The sequence below is a fragment of the Parasteatoda tepidariorum genome, chromosome 9, assembly GCF_043381705.1.
Source record: "Parasteatoda tepidariorum isolate YZ-2023 chromosome 9, CAS_Ptep_4.0, whole genome shotgun sequence".
NCBI classification, from domain to species: Eukaryota; Metazoa; Arthropoda; class Arachnida; order Araneae; family Theridiidae; genus Parasteatoda; species Parasteatoda tepidariorum.
In genome coordinates, this window is record NC_092212.1 from 10,899,604 (window position 1) to 10,922,096 (window position 22,493).

The following is a 22,493-nucleotide window of genomic DNA, read 5'->3' on the forward strand; positions in this document are numbered from 1 at the left end:
ATATATATATGCTTTTTAGTGATTGTGACACCGCCGGATTTAAGGAAAATGAGAGAAGACATAATCCTCAGGCTGATGTCAGCTTATTTTTTGAAGCGACGCAACTTTATCTAAAATATAAAATGTTTAATTTTCTTTTCACTCTAATTTGCATTCTAATTACCAGAAAGAGCCACCTTAAAGATAAAATTTCAGGATGGATTGGAAAAGGGCAGCTAACGGCGTCAGACGCCCAGATAAATTTCGATGATGATTATGAAGGCCTTAAGGACGGAGTATTATTGAAAAGATTCAGCAAAATTGGTAGACATCTCATATGTACAACGTCTCATATGTGCTTGGGGTTTAACCGCGGGGGGGGGGNCCGGGGGGGGGGGGGAGGCTGGAGAGGTTGAGACCGTAATTTTAATTTTCTGAATCGCAGTTCGAGAAACTATTGTTTTTTTTTGTTTTTTTTCCTTTTTATCACTCAACTCTAAACGTGTGTCGGCAATTTTTACTCATAACCCAGACACACTCAAAGTCCGTCTTACGACTGGAAATTAGGTAAACGGTACACGCAGGTACATAGGCCCTGATAACTATATACGATAAAGAATTTTGTTTCTCTGATAATCATTCTCCTCATTTACTTGAATTCTTTTCCAAAAACCATAATTAAGCTATTAAAATTTCAGTAAATGTATGCTTCAAAAAAAATTTAAAAATAGACTAGATGCCATTTCAGGCCTGTGAATTCAACTGTTTGATATAAAAACCAATAATTTGTTAAACGTATACTATGATAAAACAATAACGTATTAAGTTTCATTCTTTACATGAATATGATCAGAATAATTTGAAATTTGTTTTTTATTTTATTACCTATTGGGAAAATGGATCTTTGGATTTCAGGGCGTTCTTACTTTTCAACTACAATAATCAAGAGTAATAGTAAACAGTGCGCATGCGTTGCTATGGCGACCTCTGCTGTTTGATAATTTTTTTAGAATTCTTTTCTTCACTTTTAATTTTGTTATGCATTAAGTTGGTGAGTTTATTTTTGAGATATGGGACAAGAGAGATCCCATAAATACTTCTTAAGTTGTGAATAAAAAAAAATTTCATCATTCGGGCGATATTTTTGTTTTTATTGTTTTAATTAAGAATCAGAAATTCTAACCTACAGTTCAAACTGGATAGTCTTCAATACTAATTCAGGTGAATATCACAATAAAGAGGGTCCAAATTGAATTGGAAGTCCCAAAAGTTAGAGTTGAAGCAAGAAAAAAACGATGCCAAGGCTTAAACTTACCCGAGGCTGGAAAAGCCAAAGAACGTAGACGGGAATACCTTAAGCGTTACACACAAACAAAAAAAACGAAAGGATTCCGTTCGCAAACGCAAGCATGAAGCCCGTCCCTTACAAAAGTACCAAAGTGGCAGAGAAAATCGAACCCTACCGAAGAGCGAAAGGTGACTCTCCGAATCCCTTTCATGCAAATACGAGAACTGGATGCTGATTACCAGTTAGGGATAAAAGGATCTATTGTCAACGCATCCAATAACTTGCACAAGACCGTAGACTTTCTTCCACGCAATATACATGATTCATGTAAAATTGAAAAAAAGCTTAGCTTTCAAATCATATTTTATAAATAAAAACTTGTGAAACCGAAACGGGTGTATGGTGCAGCTTACAATCTCCATCAAACATCATTGTACCAATCAGAAAATATTAATATTGATCTCGATTGGCTGTTCAATGTCTATTCAGTATTCAAAGGAATTTACACAGAATGTGTCTGAGCTGCATTTAAATATGTCTGATAAATTGTGTACCGAGCAGTGCAGGATTAAAAGTTAAAGATGTCCACACAACAAAACAACACAATGAAGTTTCTTTTCCAAAAAAAATTAGACAACAACCATTTTGCCAATGGATAAAATGGAGAAAATTGTGATCGCCTTCAATTTTCTTCATTTTGTAGTGAATCGTATTTTATTATATATATNATATATATATATATTATTGAATGCTGAAACCATATAGATTTATCTAACTTTTGCTAACTCTTTAAAAAAAATTCCAGACGGTGAGAACCTTGTTAATAAATCCGCTATATAAACGTTTTTACAGTTTGCTATAAGAACCACTATAATTGTAATAATAAATGTAATAAAAAATTTCGTTGAATAACTGATAATAAAAAAACGTACATAGTTTTGTGCATTCATCTAAAGGCCATATGCTCACGAAGTCGTTGGCCTGCAGTAGGAAAGGAAAGATAAATGTCGTCGTTTTACGAGTGATTTTGAAACGGGTAGCATGATTAATGCTTGAAAATGTTCTTTGTTGAATAGGCTCGTTGGCTGCTACTAAGCAAATTGCGGTTAGTAACATTGAACAGCATCAGGGATGAAAGCGAGACGGAAAGACTGGTGGTAAAACTATTTCAGTTATAGCTTATTTTCGGGAGGAGTTAAATTATGCAACAAAATCTACTTTATCTTGGAAAAAGCAGTTTGTGACGCAGCCGATTTCAACAAAATTTTTGATAGCATCAACCTAGTTGAAGATGCTAATATCAGACCTTTGGCTCACTTTTTTACTTCTGATGTTCAGTTACACTTAAAAACATGCACTGAGTAAAAACACACAGATTGTAGAAACCCTGTGAAAAAGCAACCCCTTGTGGGTCTGATCAGGGCGAGATAAATCAGAGTAATTTTTAGAGTAGAGAGCAAACCGACACGAGTGGTAATGACCAGGACGGTCGGGTCTCTACTTTAACAGAGGTACACTTTTTTGTTAAATTTTTTATGATCTTGTCGTTTCTAATCTTGAATTTTTCAAACTCTTCTCATCTTTTGTAAATAGTTACTCTTCTTGTAAATATTGTTCCCCTACTTATAAATATGTATTGTATTTTTCTATACATTCAATTATTCGTTTCTTATTACCATCGCAAAGTGCCATTCTCTTTTCTCTACCTTAACATGTGCCATTTAATTGTTGCATTTCATGTAATCTGTCTATTGTTCTTGCTTAAGTTCTCATTACAGGATGAATGGGAAAAGGGCCATTATTGACCTCAGGAGCCCAGCTAGACTAAACGGAACAGAATCAGATATGTCATGCTAAACCTCTTAAAAAACTAACAAAATCTGTCTAATATTTGCAAATTTAGTTTGTAGTTATTTACCGTTGTGGCCAGACGGTCAAGCCATGTAAAATTAGCGTGGCCTTCAACGTGTTAAATAATATTACATATAAAAAGATGCCGACTTGCTCCGCTTTGTGAAAAAGTATTTATGAGTTATTAATAAAGTATTTTTGAGTAAGAAATTAAAGTTATTTTTAGTTTAGCATTTTTCCTTTTAAGTAATTTTTTCACCACTATTGCCATGCCTGCATTAAGATTTTACCGTGTTTTGTGCTTAATACCTACTAAAAAACAATACTATATATGACAATTTGAAGTAAAAATGGCCCATTTAAAAAATTGTGTACTATCGCTGAAGGGACCAGATGTTCTCAAATCTTGAGGACAGTTATCGAATTTCATTCATTATCATCAAACACATTCCAACTCTTTGAGACAAAAATGTCCCTAAATTTTAACACGAGTTCTCAAATAACGAACCCTCAATTGAGACCTCAAAACGAGGACTCAAATGAAAGTTTCTCCAAGAACATATAAATTTTTTATATGCAAGGAAATATCAAAAAATCGGTAATTCGTATGTTTTTTTTAAACGTAAGATAATTTGTCTTATCAGAAATATGCATGTTTTTTTAAACATTTAATAGTTTTTCGATAGTTTTGTCTTACAGAGAATGCAAACGAAAAGCAAAAATACACAATCCTAAATCTAACAGATGAAAACGCCATACTCAACTTCGAAAAATTTCGGCAAAAATTAATCAAATTTTTGTTATTTTACTTGTATTCAAATGCAGAATATTATATGATATCTCAAAACCACCTCGTAATGAAACCAAATTTGATGAGAATAAATCTGCACCTAGTATTAATTATCAATTAAAAAAAACTCTTTGTTGTTCATAGGAATTATAATTTTCAAAAAATATATGGGTGCCCTCAAATTTCAAAATTTTTTGAATCTGCTCCTCTGGTTTGTCCGAAAATCATGGTTTATAAATCTGGTCACTTTACTGACCAACTTTTTTCTCAGCAAGAGCTAAAATTTACAACTTCACAATCATTTGATGGTAAAATTGAATTCTTACAAGAAAAAACGAATTTTCAAACTCTACTTGCTACATATGAGAGCCATAGGTGAAAGCAAGACGGAAAAGGAGAAAATCTGGTAGTAAGCCTATTTCACTTTTTACATGTTTTCGGGAGGTGTTAAACTATTCTATGTTGTAATTAATCAGTTACATCTACTTTTCAATAAAGAAAGAAGCTGTGTAAATATGCTAAAATAGTAAAAAAATTTCGGTAGTTACAGAAATTTAATGTTTCTCGAAAAAAATGCTAGAATGAAATGTCTTTCGTACCAGTTTTTGCTCTTTTCCGTCTTGCTATATGTAGGCTTTCAGACCTGATGAGAGCACAACGACAAAATATAATAGAGGAAAAAGTTTTTTTTTATCAATGATTGAGATTTCAATTAACAGTCAGAGAGGGAAACTTTACCGTTCCTACGAATTGCAAAGTCGGGTCCATAACAGAACGCATTTTTTTCTCACTAAATTAAAAAATCGTACGCGAAGTTTTTATTATTAAAAAAGCTCTGTTCAACCTTACATTTTGTTTGTCTTAGAAATTTGAAATCAAGAAAGTGTGTAGAAAAAATATACAAAGAGAACGATGGAATAAAAAACTTACCATTCGATAAGTTCCACGAGAACTTTGATTTATCATGCGTACTTAATGTACATTTTAAACTATTAGTACCATGTGAATGACTATTTATGCACTATGCGGGTCTCTCTGTTGGCTGCCGAAATGCAATGACAAAAATGAAAATTGTCATACATAAGTGCGAAATTGAAGCATTTTTTTTATGAAACTAATGTAAGACACCTTTCAAAATTTCATTTTGTTCGAAATTTATTACACATTTAAGTGTTTTTGTTTGTTTGTTTTTTCTCGAATCTTTTCTCCTTTTTTGCTTTTCACAACTTTAAGCGAAAAGCTGATGTAAGACTTAAAAACGAAAAAAATTTTCAGGGATTACGAAGGAATAAAAAAAATTAACGTTTGATAGTTAGTTCGAGGAATAATTACAGTTCAACCTATTGTGAAACGTGCCAGCTCTGCAGCCCGCAGAAATGCTTCCACAGCGTTGAAATTTGACGCAAAGTCCATTTTCATTTGCAAAATTAATCGAATTTTTTCCGAAATCTCAACTTTTCATGAAAGTTGATGCAGTTTTATATACTTTTTTTGCGAATATTTTCTCACTAATTATAATGACCATCCATTGATGAAGTAATAATAATTTTTTGTAGGTCACACTTGAGTTCAAGTTAAAAGTAACAAACAAGGAAAGCAAGAGGGAGATAAGATATGCCAGATATAAATTGAAATTTGTGGCGCTGCTATGTAACTGAAGTGGTCCTGACTTTTCTGCTATAAATTGCTGACATTAAATTGTTACTTTCTCTTCTTTTATTATTTCAATAGATGTTGATAAGTGAACGCGCTGGTCGTGTTTGTTGTTAAGTTTGAATAAAGGGTTTCGTTTTATCGAAGGAAGTTTCCTTGATGTTTTAATTAGAAACCATTTAACAGCAAAGTAAAATTTAAAAAAAAAACTAAAGTTAAGAGAAGTAAAAACCATTTTCTGTTTGAACTGTTATTATGATGTAAATCTCATTAACTAGTAAATTTTCTTCTGATTTATTTCCTCTTATGGAAATCAATACATTCCACGTCCCTAAGTTTTAAGTACATTTGATTACTTTTCAAATCCAGGTAATCGTTCATTTCAATAGGTTTAACGCATGTTAATAAAATTTGCCAACACAAAATTACGATACTGGCCTATTTCACTAACAAAATGCTCGTTGTTTCCGTGGAAAATATAAATTTTTAAGAAAAACAAATTATGAGGGAGAAACAATCACTGATTTAGCAATTACTATTTTAAAGCAATAATTATAAGAGTCAACCCGAAAATCGTAAATAATTTGCCGTATAATCATCTAACATTATTTTTTTACCACCAACTTTTCCGCATTTCCGTTTCAGGCCAGATGCATCACCTCTTACATCAGGAAGCCTCCACACAGTTTCTTATACACTCTAAAAACTGTACCTCTTAAATAAAAGGCACAAGCTAAATGTACCCTTCATTTTCTCGTGTTAGAGGCACATAACTAATGTGCCTTTAAAAATGAGAGGCACCACAAGAAATGAAAGGCACCAANTATAACTGAAATGGTTTTACTACCAGCCTTTCCTCTTTTCCATCTCGCTTTCACCCCGGGCATCACCTCTTACATCAGAAAGCCTCCACACAGTTTCTTATAAGCAGTCTGCGTAGACTATTTAAAAAAATGAACCAATTGTGTGCTTGAACCCCAATTCTGTTTTAAAAGTAATTTAGATAAATTCATACATATTTGAGAATTGAATCTGTAGTGTTTGCAGAGATGCCAACTGCTCCGGATAAGCCAAAATAATTAATAAAACGGTAGATAACTACAAAGTTAATTTTGCAAATATTTTACTATTTTTGCTTGCTTTTTAAATGGTACAGCATTACATCACTTCTATAAAGTTGTGAATTATATAAGCCTACGAATTATTTAGAAATAGTGGTGGATAAAAATCTACTAAATTGAATTTATTAAACCAAGAAACACAATTGATAAACTACCNAGTTTTTAGAGTGTAGGCAGTCTGCGTAGACTAGGTATTTAAAAAAAATGAACCAATTGTGTGCTTGAACCCCAATTCTGTTTTAAAAGTAATTTAGATAAATTCATGTATATTTGAGAATTGAATCTGTAGTGTTTGTCAAGTAAATAAGACAAACCAATAATATTCATAATTTAAACAAATTTTTAGACATATGTTTCTACCACTTTCTTCTTTCTATTAGATTTTATATGAAATGGCTCTTTCCTGAACTGGTTAACCTTCATAGTGGTCTCCTAATCAAACTACTTATAAAAAACTATGTGGAGGCTTTCAATTATGGAAAGCAGTTTTGCTAGTAAAAATAATGCACTAAATTTTTATATATTTTTTGAGCGGCAAAGATATATCTCAGAAATATTAAAAAAACAAGTTAACAAACGCATGCATGTTAAGAGGATCAACTTATTTAAAAAAATTTATAGAATTTGAGTAGAAAGTTCGTGTCCAAAATAAACTCACACTCACTAAGCTGTTCAAAGGTTAAAAAAAATAATTTTAAAAACTACAGCAATAGCCTATCATATTTTGAGAGCAAATAAATTGTCAGTTGGGTGATTCCCCATAACCTCGAATCTACTCGCTTATCTCTTTTCTTTTTGTTGATATTCAGACAATGAGACGTAACATCAAAAGCTTAAACTATTGGAAAACAATAATTCAAAAGATTTTGATAATTTTTGTCACTTTAGTTTCTGAAAAACAACTCTGGATTATTTAATTTTAGAGATAAGACAATCATGACTTAACTATTAGTTATTTAATCGACGTGTGATACCATTTAAATATGTTTGAGTAATTCATTATTTAATATGCAATATTTAATAATATCATTATTAATTAACACTTCGAAGACATCATGCACAAAACTTTAAACTTAAAGGCACATACCGACAAAATTAAAAATGTTAAAATAAATCTAAATTTTATTATTATTATTATTATTATTCGTCCTTTTCTAGGACAACGTTTTAATAAGAAGCAAAGCGCGTTTTAAGAAGTTCAACCTCTTCTAGATAAAGATTAATTATGCTCATCATCATTCGGCGCCAATAATGATGCTATTGATCATGTGATCAAGCATTTTTCACCTGTTAATTTTGCTTTTTAGTCCCTAGTGATACCTGCGCCCAAGAAATAAAGAATAATCGAAACTTAATGCATGATGGTGTAATTTCTAAGTCAACTATTTATTAGTAACTATAATCATGTACTAAGTCATCCATGTCCTATATTTAGAACGAAAATCTTCCCTGTTTTCCTTTTTTTAATGATAAACTAAAAAAGAAATAGTTGGCACCAGATGCGGCATTTCAGGCACCGGGGCAACCAGAACCCGTTTAGTTTTCAGCTTTTGCATACTACTATTCAGCTTATAAATAGCAGAGATGCTAACTGCAACGGGTTCGACACGGATTTTTAAAAAACTGTAGAGAACTACGAACTAAAATTGGTTGTTGGTTGCTTTTTTTAAACTCATGCCCACTTTTTGAAAGACTCAACAAGACTTAACTGTAACAAAGTGGCGTAACGAATAAGCCTTTGAATTATTTAGAAAAAGTGGTTATGGTCTTTGATGACGTCATTTCCGAAAAATGTACAAGATGCCGAATGTCCAAAACAGTTTTTGAGACACCTAAGCAGGCTTGAAAAGAAAATTCCGCGCACAGACTTTCCTACACAAATATAGACAGGACCTGGATTGTAGACAAATTTTTTATTTTAATTAGCCATCACTTTTTTAAAGAATGCTTACCGTAACTGACATACTAATAAATAAGGTTTAATAGATACACGTTTTAAAATACAGTTATGAATAAACTAAACACGTCGTTTCAGATAACATGAGAAATACTAGTTCTAGGATGTTAGGCGTTTATGTTACCTTTGCTTATGCGTAACGTACATGGCATTAAGAGTCAAAGACAAATAATAATTCCCAGCAAAACTCATTTTTGATTACAGAGTGCTGTAAGCTACAGTTGCTAACAAATATGGATTGTCTTTAGTATAAATTAATTTTATATATCAGATCTAGTTACCACAACCGCCTTCTGAATAAGTTACAATAAACTAATCATTAAGAATAATTATGCTCACTTTATAAAAGTGTCACCTCGAGATAACGGCAATAAACTTGCATACCATATGATACTTTGAATTTTTGATATGTAGTGGTGGAAAAATCGCTTCAAATAAAAAATACTAAATTTAAAAAAAAAAAAAAAAATTCAATATCATTACTACTAGAAAGTATTTTTTAATATAGAGCAAGTTGGCACGCATGTGTTACAGAAACTCAAGTAAATGCAAGCTATGACAATGACAGGTATGACACAGGTGACTAAAAATTTCAAAAATGATAAAAACTCGCTTTTATTTATTCAATTATTCAATAGCAACTACCATCATAACTTACATTGAAAATTAATCATATTTAAAACAAAAGATTTTTTTAAAATTCAAATTCAGATACGACTGTAGTGCACAGAGGCTACACAGCCAACACTCTGATCTTTTTTTGCCAAACGCCATTAGTCCCAGCCACACGTGATATTATCAGATGAAAGAGTGAGATGCCAGCTTCGACAGGTATTCTGGTTCACCACCTATCAAGTCAAGTTCCTAAAATTCATTGCACCAAACCTCTTAATCTGAAATTTTGCCCTAGGGCACCTGGTACTTTTGGCATAAATAAGTAGGGGGTAATCAAGGCAGTTAACGACTGGGTAGCGTGCTGCATTATGCAAATCTAATCGATATTAGGCTAAGATATAATATGAAGTAGAATATATGTATTTACACTTTATATTTAAATACATATGAACATTCAGATTATAGGGTAATCTATTATAGTTAGTTAACATAGTCTAAACTAACTAACTAATCAAGTTTTTCAGAGTATCTATCCATGAATGGATATCTGCTCTTTCATCTAAATTGAAGAATATGTGGTGGAAGGGAAGGGAGGTGCTGCGTTAACATTAAGTTAAATCTCAGAATGAACAATAATTGATAAAATCAAGTCTGGGTTATACATAAAAATAAATCGCAAGTTATACATAGTCTAAGGTTTTTACGGTTTGTTTAAATACGTTGTAGTTGGTAATAAATAGTGGTAATTAAGGAAAAAAATTGCTTTTTGGAAAAAGGATAAAAATTTATTAATTTTGCTGACAAGCATCACTTCATTCATTTATTGTCTTTCAATATAGAGTTTCCACCCTGTAACCCTTCTATATAATGGATTATTTTATAGATCAGTTTATAATTTATCATTATTAATTATAATTTATTCATTATTCTGTGAGCTTATTGAAAGAAACACGTAATGAAATAATATAGCCTTATTAATTTTATGCATCGAACTATATTTCGTCGTTTTGTCATTTCTGTCTCACAACCGTCTCGTTTGAAATTTGTACTGAAGATTTTTTTTACTTAACATATTAGTTTATGTCTTTATCAAATATGTATATTTAGTGCAGCCAAAGTATGTTGTATGTTAATCAATACCATATAGAGCATGAAACATATAACATGCTTTACTCTCATGGTGTAACATTTTTTAAAGAATATCCCTTATATTTGTTTCTTTAACTTGTTAAATATAATTTCTGCTGAAGTGGTGTAAATACAACTCTTTGTACTAACAAGAAAAAGTACTCAGAGTGAGATAAATTAATAATAAACACGTATTGCATTGTTATTATTATTATTTTATTTATTTATTACTCATTTATTTATTTGTTTATTTTTTCATTTTTTTTTCTTTTTTGCAGCTCTATTAAAGCACAAGTGCATGTTCCTACAAAAGCACCAGTGAACTTCTGCCACTAACATGTTAAAAGATTCAGAATGCAAAGGATTTATATTGAACTCGTATGGCCTTTTTTTCGCTCTATAAAAACATGGATCATATTTTTAAAGTGAAAACTTCGACAGCTAATGTGTTAAAGTATTTGGAGTATAAAACATTTATATTGAGCAATCATTGTAATTCGTTTCGCTCAATAAAAACACAGATCATGTTTTTAAAGTAAAACTTCGACAACTAATGGGTTAAAGCACTTGGAGTATAAAACATTTATATTGAGCACTCATTGCATTTCGTTTCGCTCAATAAAAACACAGATCATGTTTTTAAAGTGAAAACTTTGACAGCTAATTGGTTTAAGTATTTGGAGTATAAAACACTTAAATTAAGCACTCATTGCATTTCGTTTCGCTCAATAAAAACACAGATCATCATTTTAAAGTGAAAACTTCAACAGCTAATGGGCTAATGTACTCGGAGTACATAACTTTAATATTCAGCACGTAATCATTCAATTAAAGCCCAGATAATGTTTTTAAAGGGAAAACTTCGACAGCTAATAGGTTTAAGTACCTGGAGTATAAAACATTTATATTGAGCACTCATTGCATTTCGTTTCGCTCAATAAAAACACAGATCATCATTTTAAAGTGAAAACTTCAACAGCTAATGGGTTAAAGTACTCGGAGTACATAACTTTAATATTGAGCACGTAATCATTCAATAAAAGCCCAGATAATGTTTTTAAAAGGAAAACTTCAACAGCTAATGGATTAAGGTACTCGGAGTACATAACTTTAATATTCAGCACGTAATCATACAATTAAAGCCCAGATAATGTTTTTAAAGGGAAAACTTCGGCAAGTAATGGTTAAAAGTGCAAAACATTATTATTCAGTACATATTGTATTTTTTTAGCTCAATAAAAGCACACAGTATATTTCTAAAATAAGAACTTCGGCAGCTAATGAGTAAAAGTATTCAAAGTACAAGCAATAAACGACAGTGCATCTTTTCGTTCTACAAAAGAACTAAGCCTTAAAAAATTAAATTATCAATACTGCAGCAATAATAGAAAATTATGCCGAAGCTGTTATCACTTAAACGTTACCATATTGTTCTAAATTATGTATTGAAGTTTAAAAAAATAATTACTTACCCGCTTGTGTTTGAGTTGTGCATTCTAAAAGTATGATTAATATGGAACATTTGAGTAAACACTTATAAGAACATGAAGAAAACATTTTGAAAATTTGAGTAATATTTAGTTTAAAAACGTCGTTTGATCTGCGATATTATAAGGTACACCTATTCGCTTTTTTCCCCTTTATCTAATTTTGATAAGGCTTCTTTTTTTTTCTTTCTTTATTTATCACAATTGACTTTCATTTTGCGTAGGAATACTTAATCGGCATTTATCCTTTAAATGCTTCGGTTGCTCTTTTTTTTATTTTTTCGTTTCATGAAAAATTGTAATATTTATTTCTTTACAAAAAGAAAGTTTGTGAGCTCAACGTTGATTCAAAGGTGTGATATTTCAATTGTTAGTCATGCCATATCGCTAAATATTAACAATGTGTTTCCCATTTACAGAACATAAAAAAGGGCTAATTAATGTTTTCATTATTTTCTTATTAATTACTTATTTAAATGAACTCAGCTTGAAATACACGTTTGAGAAAATGGATGTATAACAAAATGTCAAATATTACGTAAGCACGTTTTTGATAAATTTGACCCCTCCTTTTTTGACAACCAAAATAGGCAAATTGCAAGCACCATATTATCCTTAGAAAATGGCATGCAATGTTCTTTTTTTTCTTTTTTTTTAAATTTTGACTTATACTGTAATCTAATTTTAGGATTAAATTCCGAACAAAATTTATATTTTAAAACATTTTGTAAGATTTTGAGAAATTGAAAATATTGATTCTTAAAGAATCTTTTGTATTTTCCTTCTGTGGTCAGAACTTTTGATCTTTTTCGAGAACTACTCAACTTATTTTTCTCACATTTTACATTTTGCCATGAAAAATGACGTACTTTTAAATTATGTAAAAAGTTATATACTATTCAATTCAAAATTTTTCGACTAATATTTAATAAAATAATGAAAAATGATAAATAATTGCCAAAAGATATTTTTTGCAGTGAATTATCTTTGAATAAACGAATTTTATAATTGTGTGTAAAACATTTTCTATTTCCTTCAAAGGTTCTCGCAATATGGTAAAATACGCAAAAAATAAAATTAACTTTCAGAGCTCCAAACTTAGAATCACTCTCCATCTCCAGACCTAATTTTGGGGACCATATTTTCCAGCGTGGGGCTACCCCCTATATTTTGGGGCTTAAAAATCCGAATCCGTCGAAAAAAAGGTATGTTTATTCAGAGAAAGTACGTTTTTGAGTCTGATTTTGCAACTTAAATCATACTTTGCTCCATTTAATTAGCATATTTAATTTACCCCCTCGAAAAATGAATTAGATCAAAAGTTATTTAGGGTTGTCCCTTTTTTTTTTTTTTTTTTTTTTTTTTTTTTTTTTTTTTTTTGCTCATTGTACATTACGACAAAAATAAACTAAACTATAAATATAATTTAGAAAAGAAAAATGTAGCTTTTTAAGCAAAACTAATATCACATTTGAAATCGTCACACCCGAATCAGGAGAAATCAAGCTCTCGGTAAGATAGTAAGGTAATTTTTGCAAGATCTACAAAGTTGGTTAATTAGGTTGGCAGGGTATGTTACGTAAGTTCAGTAAGATCTATGCGAAAAATTTGCTCTCAATCGTAATCTACGCAAAAATTTTAGCACAGCCTCTAAAGTTGCTTCGTTTGTTTTGCGTCCTCGCAAAGGAGAGCTATTCGGAATCACTTTCTCTTTTTCTCATTTATTATGAAACATTTTGATGCTGATAAGAATAACACGAAACAAAAAACAATAAGTTTACTCTTTTGATCAAAAAGCTTCGTTTTACGAGAATGGAGATGGCAACGATCTGCGAGATTTGGACCGATTTTGTAGCAAATTAATGGCTTTTTTAAATGCATAGAAAACAAGGATTTGGACGAGTTTAAGATGGTTTTTAATATTTCGTTAAATAGTAATGTTTATAAAAAACGCATTTCCAAAGTTAGAGGCAATTGCATGCTTTGCAACAGATTCGCATTAATAATATATGATTAAATTAACGTTTAATCATTTAAAAAATGACCCGCTAATTAATAAATTAATTAAAAAAGGATACAATTTTGGAAGAATTTTAAAATTTTGCGACTTTCGGCAAAAAGGATGTTTTGACATTACGTAGACCAGAGATGGCGAACCAATAGCACGCGTGCCATATATGGCACGAGACACAATATTTTGGGCACGCCATCGATCACAAATGTTATTACACTATGAATTGTTATTACAAATGTTAATGCACAATGAAGCATATGTAACAATTAAAATAAAATTCACAAAAGCGAACAAAATAATAAACAATTATTAATAAAAGAATTAACAATTAAGGCTAAAAAAACAATTAATAACCATAAAAAACAAGCTAACAATAAATAACTAGCAAAAAAAATAATAACTGTCCTGCTTAAACTAACATCCTACAACTTAACATAAGTTATTTGTCATCTAATCTGCAACAACAGAATTCACACTGATGTTACTTTAAGTTGTTTTAAGACATGGCAAAATGTATTTTTCTTTCAATGTAAATAGAGAGTTTTGAGCTGATTATTATAATTTATAAGTATTTAGTATTATTATTTTCCAAATAATGACGAAGTCAAAATTATTTGATGGCACGTCTATGACCTCATTAAACAATTTTTTAGAAAAATTGGCACGTTGGTGTATAAAGGCTCGCCACCCCTGACGTAGACTGTGTTAAAAACCATATAGAACACGAGTCATACACGCATATAGTACTCATTGACTGTTAACATGTCTTTAAAAATAAAGAGCTAAATGAAGAAGGAAAAAGACATCATCACGATTTGAAGCAATTGCAAGCTTTGCAACTGATTCGCATTGATAACATATAATTATATTAACGTTTAATCATTTAAAAGATGACGCGCGAAATTAATAAAATTAAAAAAGGTTACAATTTAGGAAGAATTTTAAAGTTTTGTGACTTTCGACACAAAGGAGATTTTGACATTATGTGCGCTGTCTTATAAACAATGGAGGGCACGCGAAAGGTAAGCGAAAAACATTGTTAAAGTATTAAAAGCTTATAATGTCGCTTTAGAAAATTACTAAGCTTAGCTCCAGAAAAATCCTATACCGCTCAAATTTTATTGAGTTTTTAAATTTCGACCAACAAGGTACATTGGGCTAAAATTTGAACTGACAACATTTCGTTGTTGTCTTGATTGATATTTTTGGTACCAAATGTCTTCTACTCTGAAACTATAAAGCACCTAAAAAACGTTTAATTAAACACCCTATATGTTAAAATAAATGATAAATGTTCTTTTTTTTTAAAAAAAATAATAATAATTATAGACACATAAATTACTTATTGACTGTTAATATGTATTTAAAATTAAATTATTCAAATTACTTATGTCTTTTTTTAACAATACCTAACTGACTGAACCTTTTGTCGAAGAGCAAATTTTTGTCAGGTAACATATCAGTAATTGCGAACTCAAACAGCGCATTCTTGTTGAAGACACATGCTTTATCTCTTTGTTGCTTCAAAGATGGCTATTATTAAAAATTAGTGAGCGTCTAGAATCAAGTAGTTTTACATTTCTAATGATTGGTAACACTTTCGGATTAAGTGTTGCTAGGCTGGAAACACTGCTCCGGAAAGGGTTAAAAATGCTTATAAACGAGGTCACCAAAGTTTGTACTTTTATTTTGCTCATTAATTTCAGAATTTTCACTCAAATTTTCAAGGTGCTATTTGCATAAAAATCTCATTATCTGCCATAAAAATAACTTTTTTTATAGCTTTTTCATGTCTTTCAGCATGTTGAAGAAATTATAGTAGTACGCATTTTTTTTCTTGCCCAAGCGCTTGTCTACCTTGACCTTCTATAATAAAAGTCATTAATATTGATTAGTACCACTAGAAATAAGTTCAATTGAATTTTTTACTGAGTAAATTTAATTTTAATAATCAATTAAATTAATTACCATTGAAAATAAATATATTATTAAAAAGAACTGAAAATTAAATAAGATTTACTGCTGCACTGGCACAGCACTTAACACATGGAAAATTATGGGTAGAAGGGAAACGTGGTGCAGAGGGTGAGTTTGAGTTATAGCTACAATCGTCTGTTTGTTGGTTCCCACGCAGAGAAAGCAAGCGGTAAGAAAGAGGCATACAAGTAATTCCCTATAACGAATTACTATACGTTTGCGTTAGATGCGCAGAAGTGATGTACGCATGCTAATGCAAGAGTACGAAAATCTGCTTGTATATTTCTTATTTACTGCTTACCTCATCAGTGTGTGGCCAGCCTAAAGGATTAATGGCGATCGAAATGGGCTGCAGGTGGCGTAGAGCAGAACTCTCTACCTATGGCAACACTTCATATGCTTTCCCCATTGGCGTGCGGAGAGTCATAGAGCAGGGAAGTACGTTAGTTTCTCTTTCGATTTTTATATAGATTAAAATCTTTTAAATTAGAAAACTATATGGAACTGAAAACTACATTAAACATAGTTCTAAAGAAAAGTATCAGGGAAATTTTAAGAAATATTTTTATTAAATAAAAAGGAAAAATATTAAGAAAAGGGAAAATATCGTAGTACATTCCTATACTACTGAAAAGAGGAGGAGAGAGAAGGGAGAAAGCATGAAACCGGTCTTTCCCCAGATGGCGTATTCGAGCGTTGCGATCGCCAATTTATACCAAATGTGATTTTCTTTTTTAATATAAATGAGAACCTGATGGCGAGATTTTCGTGGGAAAATATTTTCCTCCCTAATCCGGTTCACGAAAAATCGCATTTAGTTGCAATTGCAATGCAAACGTCAGCATTATCTTCAGATCATCATTAATGTTGAATCTCAGTTTGTCACCCCATTATAGTGTAGCACTAGTACAGCATTAATTACAAAATCAAACTTTACAGTATATAATTCAATTGAAATACATTTTTTGAATTTTATTCATTTATTGATACAACATACATTTTCATACACTGTGCTCAATTAAGGCTTATAAACCTTTGCCGAATAAAAGGACAGATAGCACAATACAGTGAAGAACAATACGAAGATACATCCAGGGTAGCAGTGGGATTCGAACCTACTACCTCTACGTACCCTTGCACGTTTTGAAAAAAGAAAAAAAAAAATTAAGTATTTTCTGCTGCCATCTGTTGATAAAATACAGAAACACAATTTGAATTTACATTATGAAAGCTGTAAGCAAACTATTTTCAGATTATTTCCATCACATTTATCGATATCAAATGATCGATTAAAAGAAAATAGACATTCATATCAATTAAATTGTTTATTTTTGTTGTCAAGCGAGTTGATATGCCAGTGATATTTGAAGTAGAATATCGAGCTTTTAAACTTATTTTTCCTCATAGACTTTTAAAATTAAGTTTATTCAAGTTCCTTTCTATTTTTCTTTGAGTATTTATAGGAGATACTTTTTTTATATTTCATTCTAAACCAATATATAAGAAATGGCGGACGCTTGCGATGTGGCAGAACCCGCCGATGATTGTAAACAAAATGCTAAAGAATTTTACTGCGGTGTTGTTGAAGGTTTGTTATATATTTCGTCATAACTTTCGGTCTAATATATTTTTGTTTACTATTGTTTCATTAAATGAATTTTCGTGGCTAATAGTTTAAAAATCTGTTGATTTCATATTATGTTAATGGATATTTATCCCAATATGTCATTTTGTATCCCATTTTTAATTTTCTAGTAATAAAAAATCTACTTTTTAAAAGAAAATTTCATTTTTTAAGGTTATTTGCAAATTTTTAAGAAACAACTGTTACAGTGTACTCTTTCCTCCTCCTTCTTTCCTCCTCCTCTTTCAACTCCTTCAATAAAACGACCTTATTTTTCACTATATAATAGGCCCCGTTTTGCTTTTACATTAATGAAATAAAGATATTTCCGTATCGTTATCTGTCAGGCCAACTACAATAGCCAAGGTGCCAATTAGAGTTTAAACATGCAAAAAAAATTTTAAAAAAAGCATGCAGATTTTTACTTGAGGGTAACTGCTAGTTTTACCTTCTGAGTTGGTCCCTTTCTGTGATGTTTTTTGTTTTAGTTTCTCACTGACCACTTTCCACAAGTTGCCAAGAGTTGGTGATTATTCTGCTATAGATCACAATAAGAAAATCTCCCATTTGAAACGTTATTCTAGGGAAAATTCTGTTTATTCTAATAATGTTGCATCTTGTACTGTATTAGAAATGTTTGTGCACCTTTATTTTAAAGTGATTTAGGAAATAGTTCCATATTCTTGCCAATTACTATCGCCCTTTGAACAGAGCCCATCCCACCTGTAGGGCACAGGTGAGGAACTAATGTCATAATCAACGTTTTTATGAACAGAAAAAGATTCTGGGGCATCTATATGAGCTGATGTGATCTGGATGAAGGTAATAGAGATATTGCCAAAACTGAATTTATTCCTAAGCTTCCAACAATATACAGTTAATAGTGATTTTTTCAAGTTCTTGGTAACGGATATAATCATGTTACTCACGTCTAAATTTTTAAAGTATTTCTAGTTTGTAACATGTAGCAGAGTATAGATTATAGACTTTTTACTGTTAATTGATTTAAATCGAGATGATTTTTAAAGAATTTTTCATAAATTTACTAATATAGAATTTTATGTTATTTTAGGATTTTATGGAAGACCATGGACTCCAGAACAAAGAAGAGATCTATTTGTCAAGTAAATGCTTAATTATGACACTTTTTTAGCTTCTTTAAAAACTTTCTGAATATTGATGTTTCCTTACTGCTGTCTTATGGAAATATTTTTAGAATCATTAAAAATGAAATCAAAAATTAGACAGATTCAAAGTTTCAAATTAAAGAGCCAAGGAGAAGCAAAAACGCTATTAACGTAGAATACATCAGTGCTAGAAAAAGGGGAATTGAAAACATCAAAACCTGTTTATTTTCCTTGGAAAACAGGAGCAGAGGGGGGAAACTTGTTTTGATAGTTATAAGTCTTGCAATTCTAAGTAAGGATTTTGTTCAGTCCAAAAATTTGATATTGTACTCACACTTGAGAGAGAGAAAATCAAATTTCAATTATATAATGATGTGTACCAGGTTATGGTACACATCAAGAAATATTAATTGCTCTCTGTATAATTATACTAACTAATTAGGTTCATTAATCCATAATGATTGAAGGTAAATATTTATTAAAATTAAGTGAAAAAGCTAAGATAATGTTAGTAAATAGATTCAACATAGAGACCAACTGAGACCAAAAAAATTAATGAGTGAAACAGAGAAAATAAGAACTTTACTTGAATAAGGTTAACTTACATTGTATAATAATGAGTAATATCACAATATTTCTGCCAGTATAACAAATTTTCTGCACATGTTGCTCCCACATTTGTGTATATTATGCATATCTGCTTTTGAATACAAAACAAATTTTAAAGTAGTTTCTATATAGCTGTCATATTTTATGTCATTTGCAGAAAGACAACAATCAAAGCAAGTAGATTTAAAAGAAAATGCTACTTTCTAAAAATATCATTGTTTGGATTTCTATATTTGAACCATTTATTTGCCGTAGTGGTCAAAACAATTTTAAATAAAATGTATAAAACCATGAAACAAATATCAGGGGTCGATTTGGGAAGAATTGGAGTCCATCTATTTATTTTATTCCATTATTATATTTTCTGCATTACATTTTATTCCTTTTTTGACAAATGTTTGAAAAAATATTTATTTATGATATTGAATTTTAATTCATGCATTGATGTTTTGTAGAATGAAAAAGCTTGGCTTAAACACTTACATGTATGCACCAAAAGATGATTTCAAGCATCGTGCATATTGGAGAGAGATGTATTCTGTTGAAGAAGCTGGTATGTAGTTTTTTTTTTCCCATTTTGTTTCCTAAATATTATTTCAAAAGTCAACAATATTTAACTTTTTTATATCAAAAACTTACTTAAACCATCCAAAGTTGGCAAAATAAAAAAAATCTCAGGTAAGGTTTTATATTGCTAATTCTTGGAATAGTGGTGAAAGAGGCTAATACTTGTCCCTTTCATCATCTTATCAATTTTTTTTTCTATTCCATTATTTTCATTTCGAACTAAATTAAAAATCTTGACCCACATTGAAAAGTCAACACAGTCCCTAATAGTTCTTTTTACCTGAATTCTGTGCCTGATTTCTCTTCATATATGGTATTTATTTTCAGCGCATGAAATTTTTCTTGAGAAACATATTCGTACGAGTGAAATATTTCTTGAAAAGCATTGAGTGCCAGAAATGTTTCTTGAAGTGGCAAATGAAGTTAATTTTGTATTAAACATCGTAAAAAATATTAAGGAAAATATCTTATATTCATGTAATACCTATCCTTAGTTGACATATAAGCATATTTTGCATGAGAATCAGATGCACTTGCAAACTCAGCCAAGCTATTATTGTACCATAACTTAACACTTTAATATTATAGACTACAAATACCAACTTTTTATTTCTTTCAAAGGTCAATCGATTTTTTTTTCCGCCCAATGTGGTGAACCATAAGTAATTTTTCTGTTGCTGTTGAAGGCATTATTAGTACTAGTACTGTTTGCAAGTTTGGCCAATTAGTCCCTAATACATATTCCTTTACACTAAGCTATTGGATTAATATTTTCAGCAGACTTTAAAAGATATTGACCATTTTTTATTTCTTCAGAAAAACCCTCCTCGTCCTGATATTCATCTTGTCCTTATTCTTCACAAATCGAGCTGATAATAAAATTTTACTAGCTTTTGTTAATTTTAGTAAATACTTTAACAACCATACTAATGGTCAGCTTGTTAAATGCAATATTATTTCATTATAATATTCATAATATTCAACAAATAGTGAAGTTTTGAAGCATGCAGCAAAAATATATCTTCATCTAGAATGCAAAATATGCAAAAAAATACTGAGAATCTTTATTCTTATACTGATATTATTCTTATCTATGATTANACACAGTTTATTTTATTTGTTTGTAAGGGAGAGCCAGAGAGATACTTTATGGGCTTATATTCATGATTAATATTCATTTTTATCAGTTAATAATTATTATAATCATAAACTCAAGAAAGAAAGACATATTTGTAAATTTTAATTACTTCTCTAGGTCATCATAGGTATGTGTAAAATTTTAAATATATTTTAAATAAACAGAAATATTGAGAAAAAGGAAAAGAATCTTATTTAAATGTTTTTCAATTTAAACTGTTTTCTTTTTCTTTTCTTTTTTTTAAACTCAAGAAATTTCCGGAACTTTGACTTGGACTCACAATCACCCCTGTTGAAGTGACCACCTATTGTATCCTTATCTTAACTGAAAAAGGGAAATTCCATTTTAGCTGTTCAAACATTTCTCAAAAGGAAACAAATTTTTTTCATTTCAGTACCCCTTTATGCAATTAGGTGGGGACAGAAAACAACAAATATCTATTTAAATGGGTTTAACATTTGTTGCATATAAAATGATTTGGTTCCATTAAATTTCATTCAATATGCAATTAAGTGGGGACAACTGTATCACCATTTCTTAATACTAATCTAACTCTTTATAGTTTGGACAGTAGAGAAGATCGTATTAAAAATATAAATATTTTAATTTCGTAACATAAACTTATACATGCATTTAAATTATGCTGCATATAATTTATTTAGAATTCCATGTTTTAAAATTGCCAATGATTTAAATTTATAAAGACATAACATTTTTTTTTAATGCATCATTAATGATTTTACTCAAGAAATTTTCAGAATTTTTGAGTTGGGCTCGCAATCACTTACATTGTACAATAATGAGTAATATCAAAAGTTTCTGCAAGAATGACAAATTTTCTGCAAACATTGATCATGCGTTCGTGCATGTTATGCATATCTGCTTTAAAATATAACAATATAAAGTAGTTTCTATTTATATAGCTATCATATTTTATGTTGTTTGCAAAAGATTTTTCTCATTGGTTGAAAAATAACAAAGCAAGTAGATTTAAAAGGAAATGCTACTTACTAAAAATATAATTGTTTGGATTTCTATGTTTGAACCATTTATTTGCCGTAGTGGTCAAAACAAATTTAAATAAAATTTATAAAACCAAAAATCTAATATCGGAAATCGATTTGGGAAGAATTTGAGTCCTTCTATTTATTTTATTCCATTATTATATTTTTGAAGTTATACTTCTTATGCGACTTTCAACAAGGTTGCGTTAAACGTTTAACGCTACATTTTTATTGGCCAGGAAATCACATGGTAGGATCCAGTTTTCCCTCATTCATTGCCATATTGTTTTGGTTCTCACTAGCATAAAAATAATAAAAGTCATAAAAAGTATTGTTTTTCAATAAATATTTTTTTAGTTTGTTTTGATACACATATAATTTAATAGGGTAGTGTTTTTTATTTTCAAATTTAGTGGATAACAATTGTAAAAAATGAGTGAAAACAATCCCACGGACAATGCGACGGATTTAAGGTTATGTCAAGGTACGTCTCTTGTGAATATCAATTGATTGTTAGGTTTTCTCTTTTGAAATTACATTATGACGCATTCACATACATTATTA

At 30.3% G+C, this 22,493-nt stretch overlaps 2 protein-coding genes across 5 annotated transcripts in view; one reads left to right on the top strand and one right to left on the bottom strand.

Annotated features, from left to right (window-relative positions):
• Positions 1 to 12,136, bottom strand: part of LOC107442616 (uncharacterized) — a 43,057-nt gene extending 30,921 nt beyond the window's left edge. The window contains exon 1 of one of the 2 annotated variants that reach the window (XM_016056225.3): positions 11,855 to 12,081. In XM_016056225.3, the coding sequence (XP_015911711.2) occupies positions 11,855 to 11,939 (85 nt within the window). In that variant the 5' untranslated portion in view covers positions 11,940 to 12,081. Of the gene's footprint in view, positions 1 to 11,854 lie in introns of both variants that reach the window. The other variant, XM_071184850.1, reaches the window with a different exon arrangement.
• A 5,007-nt stretch (positions 12,137 to 17,143) lies between these two features.
• LOC107442614 (O-GlcNAcase) overlaps positions 17,144 to 22,493 on the top strand; it is a 39,355-nt gene continuing 34,005 nt past the window's right edge. For all 3 annotated transcript variants that reach the window (XM_043054065.2, XM_043054060.2, XM_043054062.2), the window contains exons 1-2: positions 17,144 to 17,448; positions 18,557 to 18,608. In XM_043054065.2, the coding sequence (XP_042909999.1) occupies positions 17,367 to 17,448; positions 18,557 to 18,608 (134 nt within the window). In that variant the 5' untranslated portion in view covers positions 17,144 to 17,366. The remainder of the gene's footprint in view (positions 17,449 to 18,556; positions 18,609 to 22,493) is intronic.